This window comes from Saccostrea cucullata, unplaced genomic scaffold (assembly GCF_032062105.1).
Source record: "Saccostrea cucullata isolate Sc308-1 unplaced genomic scaffold, CSIRO_AGI_Scuc_v1 ctg4638, whole genome shotgun sequence".
NCBI classification, from domain to species: domain Eukaryota; kingdom Metazoa; phylum Mollusca; class Bivalvia; order Ostreida; family Ostreidae; genus Saccostrea; species Saccostrea cuccullata.
In genome coordinates, this window is record NW_026934651.1 from 46,220 (window position 1) to 55,730 (window position 9,511).

The following is a 9,511-nucleotide window of genomic DNA, read 5'->3' on the forward strand; positions in this document are numbered from 1 at the left end:
CGCACAACGAAGGTGCCATAAATACAGTGTATGTCATACTAATTGCAATATTGCTTGAAAGAATTGTTGATATTTTTTTTTTTACAAAAGGTCAAAAAGGAAAAAAAATATAACCTTTTTTTCAGAAAGAACAAGTAAGATATAAAATATAAAAGAAAGATCATTGATGACAAGAGTTATGTATTCAATTACCGATGTAACTGCCATGAAAATGGCTTATGATGAGAGATTTAAATTCTTGGCGTAATTACAGGTATCTTCAAGTTGTAAAGGAATGAGATGGACATTCAACAGGTAAGTTTACAAAATCTGAAGATATAAACACTTAATCAACGTAAAATCGGCTGAATTATTTGAAAGAGGCTTGAGGAAATTCCAATCCTCCCTAAGTAAATATCGGTATTATGAAATATAGAAATGTAGAGCAATTACATCCGGTACAATTCCTTATAAAAATCTGGAAATTCTAGAGAGAATGCGTTATGGCTAACATGGATATACCCGATAATGGGCTTTTACTTGAGGTAAGCAAGAATTTTTTGTACCTTTGATCATTTAACCTTACGGATCTAGTGAAATATTTCACAATGAATGCGGTCATGTTACGACTTATTTTCCAATACAGGTATTTTTTTGTCTGTAAATATACATTGAGAAATGCATTTGTTTTGAAATAGAACATTTATTGATAATTGCAAGGATTTTAGAACGAATATTTAAATTGATTTCATGAATATAGCCCAGGATAAAACACTTTCTGAAAAAAATACAATACATTGTTTTAACTGTAGAAATTATGGCTGGCCGCATTGGATGGTCAAATTGAAGAGGCCCAAAGGCTGACAAAAAATGGTGCCAACGTCAATGCTGCTACTGATCTGGTACGTTTTCCTATAGAGAGAGAGTTACAAAATTCTTGTGTTTCATTACAAGAGACTCAACACATTAATGACTATGCATATAAGTGTAGATTTCTCTACAACAGGTCAGAATATATCAAACACTGTATATAGGTGGTAGTATTTAATGCTGTCATGAAATCAGGCTATGAAGAAGTAAACATGATGTGCAATGTGCTTATCCTTTATTGACTTAAATTTGTCGACCGCTTCTTGAATCATTGGGTTTACATACTTCTATCGTGTCTCTATTTTGTTGAAGTTACGTCATGGGTCAAGACAATCATATTATGTAATTTTTAGAAAAACAATGTGGTTTCTTCTCCGGCGAATGTATGACATCCTTGTTGAATTATTTTATCTACAAACTGATTCAAGTAATATTTTCATTTTTTAAAGAAGTGCGTCTCATTTTTCAAATGATTATTCATCTTAAAATTTAGTCTGAAGACAAAAAAAAAATGATCGTTTTGAAAGATGTTTTATTTGATCAAAATGAATGCAAAAAGCATTATATTTCGTTCGCTCGTACATGTATAAACTATTAGAAAATACCTTTACTATTTCAGTTTGAATATTAGATAAAACGTAGATATTCCTAATTTTCAAATATTTGTCGAAAATCTAACTAAACATAATTTCTGACATTATAAGTAAACTAGCCTTTGCACATAACATAAAAGTCTCATATGGACATTCAGTATGATGACAGTTTGTATTTTGTCATAGTTTAAGGCAACAGCATTACACCGTGCCTCCTTGATGGGGAAACCGCTTGCTGTTGATGTTTTGTTGAAGGTCGGGGCCAACGTAAACCAAGAGGATGGCGTAAGTGGACAAGACTTGTCTCTATTTTGTTAAAGAACTATTACAGACTTAAATATGCAGATAAAGATAATCGGTATTAATCTCATTAAACCAATGTTATGCAAATAACTTGTACTTCACAATCGAAAACTATATTAATTGCCTCTGATAGTACTTAAACTGTTGATGAACGGCTTTGTACATTTGCAGATTTTTATCTAAAATTCAAAATTATGTGAAAACAAACAATTTCAGGATGGCCTTACTGCATTACATATGGCAGCAAACATTGGGAACAGGTTGATCATTCAAAGTCTTCTTCGAGCGGGAGCGAAAGTGGATGCTAAAAACAGGGTAGGCAAAATAAGCATTCTCACTTTTAAAGAAATATATTGACTCGAAAAATTTCACATCGCACTTAAAATCGATAATATTACACAACAGCCAGTATACAACTTAGGGAAAACACGACATACGTTTTTATCTCATACATGTTGGTGATACAGGCCGTTGGATAAACTTAAGCTTTATCAACGGGTAGATGCTTTATCAATAGCACTTCCGGTTTTGACACCATCCTTCGCTTCAAGATTTTATTTTATTGAAACTTATTTGTAAAAATTGTTGCCCTTATAAAATGAATGATAAAGGGTAGTAATATCGTTAAAAGCAAGAAAAAGACGGGTATATGTCAAAAAAGTGTCTTATTTTATCATGGAACCCGTTGACTATTTGAAGACAGATGTTAACCCCCCTCCCCTTTTAAATCGTTTTCGGAGAGAGTAAAGCCTAGCAGTTAAGTTGTTGTTATAAGATTCCTTTAATATCTTCAACAATGCTTTCTTATATTATACTACGTATGCCTACCTAGTAATGTAGATGTTACTTACCATGGATCAGCAAACAATCTAGACAAAGTCTAGGCCCCTTGCCTTGCCTAGCATGATTTGTACTGCCATCGTAAAAAGAGTTGATTTTCACGATCCCCATAGTCGTAACAACTTTCAGTCAGAAGTTCGTTTGATGTAAAGCTCCAGCAATTGTCACATGATGTTTTCAAAGACACAGATAGTAAATATTCTAAATTTTGAACTCGATCTACTTTCTCTCGACGCATGTAAACATCAACGGTACTACGTCATCAAGTCATACGTCATCAATTTGATTTTGGCAGTCATTCATGTAGTTTCGCAGGGGAAGTCTCAAAGTTTTGTTAAAACGAAAGTCGTATGAGATAAATAGAACATCTATGATTGTGTGATTTGATATTGGCTTTATCCAACTCGTTGAAATGGTGTATATTCGCTCGGCAAGCCTCGCGAATATATACACCATTTCAACTCGTTGGATAAAACCAATATCAAATCACACAATATAGATATCCTCTATATAATAAAGATAATTTTGATTAGGATGGAAGGACCCCTTTACACGTTGCTGCTTTGAACGGAGATTTCAAAACCACACAGTTCCTCATCTTAGAAAAAGCATCAAGCGATGCTTTGGATAAGGTATTTATACGGCTACTATCCAGAAAGGTATAATATATCACATAATATGATACCAGATAATATGATGAATAGCTTATTTGAAAAAAAAAAATTCATCGTTCCTCATAACTTAATAAAACAACAATTTTATGAAAAAGTATTATATGAAGTATTTTTTTTCCTGAAACGTGTACAAATGTTTATTACTTACTACATATCATACATAAGCAAAATTCCTAATCATGAATGAGTTTTATCTAATTAATAATAATTATGAATTTAGCAAGGACACACGCCATTAGATTTAGTCAAGAGAAAGATTGAAGAGAAGAAAGACGAAGGCTTGACAGAGGCAGCAGAATCTTTGTACAGGACGTTAGCTCTTCTTGAAAGTACTCAAAAAGTAAACCATATGCATTGATTATATAACTAAACCTTGTTATCATTATCATTTAACATTTGTAAGATTCTCAAAACCTTTTCAATGTTAATATACCTTGTCTTTTTTATATAAATATGTTGTTTTGAGAAAAGCGTTGCTCTCATGTAATAATCAAAAAAAAAAAATAGATTTTTAAGTAAACGTACTCGCAAATGAAGAAAATTTACAAAATCCACATATCACAAAGTAATTTTGATCCTATGATTTATTTCAGAAAGCTAAAGACAATGAAGGTAGGAATAATATAAGTATTGTGGAAAATCCCTATTATTAATTTTACTTGATAATCAGATGTAATGGGATTCTTAGAAATCTATGTCCTGTCTCAAAGATTTGTAATCATAAGTTTAAAATATAAATAAACAAAAATGACCAATTCTAGCTAAATTTTGTGCAAATATGTACTTTTTGAAAATAGAAAAGAAGTATCAGTCTTTACAACAAATCTTTAAATCAACACATAAACATCGTATACGAAATCCAATACGAAATCATAACGAATTAAATGTCTTTATTACTTTTATTTCATGAAACAAAAAACTCCATCCTATGCGTTTTGAAAAAAAAAAAACTCATGAAAATATCAACAATGCTCAGCTAGGAGCGTTGTAAAAAAATTGAATGAAAAAATTACCAACATAAATGTACAACATAATTATGTGCTTTATACACAACAGAAGAAATTTGCCTCCTCCGAGATTTTGGAGAGGAAATTGAGACAAGGTTTCGGGAGTATCTGCGACAAGGATCAGAGGAGTATTACGAAATCAATCTGATGTTTATCGGACAGGCAGGTGTTGGAAAAACAACTCTTACCAAAGGACTCCTCGGAGAACTCGACCCAACAACAAAGCTAGACAGCACAAATGGCATTGACCTGCATCTTCATCGATGTAAATACGACAGACAATCCAGACAAATATACCCAGTGTCAAAAGGTTTTTTATTCAATTTAAATCTTATCTACGTTTTCACCCTTTCTGTAATGAAATGAATTCAATTAATGGCGCTCTAAACACTGCACAACAAAGAGCTGTATTTGTTTGAAAGTTTTTATGCCATCAGAGTGATTTGCCCTTAGAAGTTACTAAAGGAAAAAATGTTTATATCGATTAATTGCACAATTTATGCTGAATTAAAATATCCAAAACATTATATTAGACCAAGAATAAGTAATTAATTCATTACTTCTATTAAATTACCCAATATAAGTAAGCAACAGTGATTCTGTTCACAAATAAACCATTGTCTTTGAACATTTTTACTGCAGAAACAAGACAGGTACCCTATGTTGAAAATGATCTGAATATGCAAACTTGATATGATCTGTTTTTCTCCAAGTCCAAAAAAACCCCCACTTTTTGTTAGTGTTTAGAGCTTCGTTAAATGTACATTACGTATTCACGAGATTTAATCAAATGTCAAGATCAGCTTACATAATGGGTACGCTCTTCAGTTGTTTCTCTTATTTTTAGTAAAGTTAAATCATACATTTATTAGTACATGTATTTTGTTAATTTTGTGTTAAATTGGATTATCCTTTCTGTTAGATATGAGCGAACAAGTTCTGAATCAAAGAATCGGGGGCTTAATTCAAAAGTCCTTAAAAGACAAACCAGTCCAATGTTCAGGGAAAGTTCCTGTTGAGTCACTTGAAACACAATTACCAGATCTATCACTTAACTCGGCTGTAAAGGATGCATTTAGCAAACCCTCTTTCTGTACTCAGTTCTCATCAGGTTTCATTGAAGAAGAAAATAATCTTGAAAATATAAAAGGAAACGAAGAAGGAAAGGAATCAACCTGTGATTCAGTAGGGACAATGAACTACCTCGGAACTCCATCAAGAGATTTGAAATTAGAGACTTCTTCTTTAAATCCGGAATATACATGCGAATGTTTTCAGAACAATTTGGTTTCCACAAATCTGACCAGTGAAAACATATCAATGGAGACATCTTCTACATCACTTATTTCTAAAGATGTGGAATCTTTAATCAAATCTGACGCACAAGGTTCAATTCCATCATTTAAATCAACGCATGTCAATACTCTTGTCACCAAAGCAAAGGTTCCCTCATCAGAAGAAAGACCCGAGAGACTTGTTCCAATAACGATTTGGGACTTTGGGGGACAAGAAGTATTTTACACAACTCATCAAACATTTCTTTCTGCCAACTGCATCTACATGATGACCTTCAATTTGTTCGAATTTTGGCAAGAAGCGGATTCCGACAAAACATTGACAACCACAATGGGTACAAAAATGTTTATTTTTTCTATATTCTACAGTTTATTTCATAACTCAGTTGATTTTTTAAATATAGAACGATATAAAAATAAGTAAATACTCTTTAAATTTAACATTTCAGATACCATCTCCTTCTGGATAAATTCTGTTGTCACTTACGCAAGACATGCTGTTCCGGGGTATCCTAAGATCGTTCTTATAGGAACACATGCTGACTTTTTTCCTGTAGTACGTATTTATAACCGTAGATTCAAGATAAAGATTAATTAAATAATTTTTAAATTATATTCTAAATTTGACCAAAATAATTAACGCATTAAAAACCTCGTAAGATGAAAAAAAAAAAGCTAATGCAGACACTTAACTGAAAAAAAACTGCTCTATTTCTATGCATATATGTCGCAACTTATATGTAATCGTTTTGTTCTAATTAAATTACACTTTTAAATTTATAGGAAGAAAGAGGAAAGATATTATGGATGATCTTCCAAAAGCTCGAGAAATACTTTCGGAGAAGTGTTCAGAGACAACATTTAATCATCAGTCCTCGCCATTTCCTTGATGCCAGAGAGGCTGAAAGTGTGCCGTTTGACCTCTTACGTCAGTGTGTCATGGAGATAGCGGAATCTTTACCTGATTGGGGATTGCCCATTCCACACAAGTGGATTGTTCTAGAAAATCTTATCTCTGATTTGAGATCTTGTGGGTGCAAAATTGTTTCTGTTGATAAACTACAATGCATGCTAGAGGATGAATTTTATTTCAAGCGACAAGAAATTGAAGACTTTTTGACTTTTCAACAATCAATTAGCAAAGTTCTTTATTTCAAAGACAGCTTCCTCCACGAGAATGTTATTTTAGATCCAAGCTGGGTGATCGATGCTCTATCATCCTTTATCACTGATGATCGAATTTCGTGTTGTGATGTTAATCAAAGATCACTCGGATGGAATAATTTAAGAGAACTTGGACAACTGAGTTTGGATCTTATAGATGACATATGGAAGAACTCTGATTTTTATCCTTTCAAGGATTACCTACTAAATGTCCTTTGTAGACTGGATTTAATCACAAGGAGCAAACACAAAGATTTCTTCTACGTTCCAGGAATGGTGAAAGGAAAGTGCCCCGAAAAGATAATTAGTGACGTACACTCCTCAACAGAAGTAGGACTGGTTTCCTTCAAGATCGTATTCAAGAACAATTTTCTGCCACCTGCCATCTATAATAGAATGGTGACAGCATTTCTTTCAATGTTTGAAAGCTCATCACAATCATCAACACAACTGTTCAACGACTGTGCCATTTTTGAACTTTCTCGAAGTAGATGGGTCATTCTCTACAAGCAAGGCAATGAAATCGAGATATTTACTTACATATGTGATCGACGAGGCAAAGCAGCAGACATAAAATCTTTTCGTATGGTGTATAACATTACATTAGACTGCCTCAAAGATCTTATGAAGCTTTACAGTGCGTTCCAAAATGTCTCCCTGAAAGAATCCGACTTGCCTTTTGAAGTCCTATGCCAAGGATGCCGAATATCGCTTTGTTATATCAGTAAAGGTGATTTTCATGAATTGGAACGTTTCCGATGCCCGATTCACAATGATTATCTCAGCAGTGTTGAAACTTTAGAGGAAATCTTTGGATCAAAGGTAAATTGTACACGTATTATTCACCGAGACAGTTTTTTTCCTTTCATTTGTCTGATTTTTATTGTTACAACCGAACTATAAATTAAATACAAATTTATTGTAAATTCAAAATAACACAATGTTTCATTTACTTGTAAGTGGACGATTATTTTTCAGGAATTCAAAGAAGAAAAAGAGCCCTTTGTCAGTACGGTAGACATCCAACCCTATCCTTGTCTAGCATTAAAAGGTAATTTGTTATAAAATGAAAGAATATCTATAAAATTTCTAAAAAAAATTTTTAAAGTACTGCAATTGGATTATATTAAATTTGCAAAATATTTTTGTAATTCATTTCATAGCAGGTAAGATAAGACTTGACTTAGCGCTTAGTGAATGTATGAAGCATTAACAAATGCTTGCAAGCGAAGCATTTGATTAGCGATGAATTTGTTTTAGAAGAATGGCTTTCTGCTCAATGAAATATGTTGCAAAAATTGAATAGTTTACAGTACCAGATAACGATTGTTAATCGACATGGTACATTTTAGAAAATGCTGAGTGCTTCCTGGACTACATCGCCAGCAAGGTCTCTAGAAGTGAGTGTGTATTCTTATCAGCTGCTCTTGGCTTTGGTGTAACATTTGTTGAAAAACAACGCCATGATTATTCAAGCCCACATGAATTGGCTTTTGGCATTCTCTACAACTGGCAGAAAATGCACCCATTACCGCAAAGTATCAACCGATTGATGCAAGCTTTTGTTGATTTCGAGCGACAGGACATCACTGAGGGGTTGAAGTGCTTCACGTTTCAGAAGTTTATGGATTCTGCATCCCTGTTGAATATTCCAAATCCAGACAAACCTGTCTCAGACGAAGATCTTGTGATTGTGTCAAAGAAAGTAAAATACATAAAGCGGGTCCTCAGATTTCTGCATATTCCGCAATGGTTTATTGAAGAATGTGAATTTGAACTTAAAGAATCTCTCCCAGATGTCATCGCTTTAGTGACTTTATCGAAATGGGGAGAGTCCAAAGTCAAAACTTCAAGACAGAGTCTCATTGCAGGATTGTTATACACTGAATTTAAACCGTTGGTCGACAAACTAGTAGAGAAATGGCAAACAAATCTCTGAATGAAGATTTTGAATACTTTATTTAAAAAAAAAAAGACAGATGTTTCATATCATAGGGTCATTTTTAAATAAAAAAATATAGTTATATAACTCAAATATTAACCATTTACTTACAACGGAATTGTTCACATACGCAAAGCTTTATAAACAATGTTCGAAAATAAAATAAATAAATAAATAAAATAAAATAAATAATTGCTAATATAAATGCAATCAAATTAATCTTAAAACTTTATTCAAACATTTTTTTAGAAAAAAAATTAGGAATCTCGTTAGCAGGAATTTACTTTTAATTCTCTGATACAAAACTCAGTCCTCAGAAACTGGAAATGTAATTGTCTTGGGAGTAGTAGTCATTGGAGGACAAATCATCATACAATTAAATCTTATTCTACAAGAGATCCTGTCATAACAGCCGTACATCCTATCGCACTGCGTCACACAGCCTTGATTTTTCCTCGGAGGACAATTTGTTTGACCTTCACAGAAATCATCAGTTGTATTAGCGCCACGTGTAGGTAAAAGTGCAAATATAAGCATTGCAACCATCTTGAAACCTGTGATGAAAATTGCACCAAAATCACATGCATGTAGAACATCATAAAATTCACGTTGAGTAATAAATAAAAATGAAGTTCTTGTATATATATGGAAAAGATCAACTTTAGGAAACCCTAGAATTTTTAAAAGACATTTCGTTCTTATCCGTCATGCTTTTTCTGCTCGTAAAAGGAGTATTGAATTAGTTTGAATATATATATTCTTTTTGCATTTACACACTAGACAAAAGTCAGGACACAATACAAACCTCTTCATGCCTATTGAAGAATGTTGTATTTAGAAATTA

At 32.9% G+C, this 9,511-nt stretch overlaps 1 protein-coding gene across 1 annotated transcript; it reads left to right on the forward strand.

The window, feature by feature from the left end:
* Nucleotides 1-253: 253 nt before the first annotated feature.
* Nucleotides 254-8,682, forward strand: LOC134241131 (uncharacterized). The gene is made up of 13 exons (XM_062723213.1): nucleotides 254-294; nucleotides 792-881; nucleotides 1,629-1,727; nucleotides 1,962-2,060; nucleotides 3,119-3,217; nucleotides 3,480-3,599; nucleotides 3,853-3,871; nucleotides 4,316-4,576; nucleotides 5,189-5,896; nucleotides 6,011-6,117; nucleotides 6,345-7,547; nucleotides 7,704-7,776; nucleotides 8,078-8,682. The coding sequence occupies exons 1-13, from the start codon at nucleotides 280-282 to the stop codon at nucleotides 8,662-8,664; spliced, it is 3,480 nt and encodes a 1,159-aa protein (XP_062579197.1). The 5' UTR covers nucleotides 254-279; the 3' UTR covers nucleotides 8,665-8,682.
* Nucleotides 8,683-9,511: the final 829 nt, after the last annotated feature.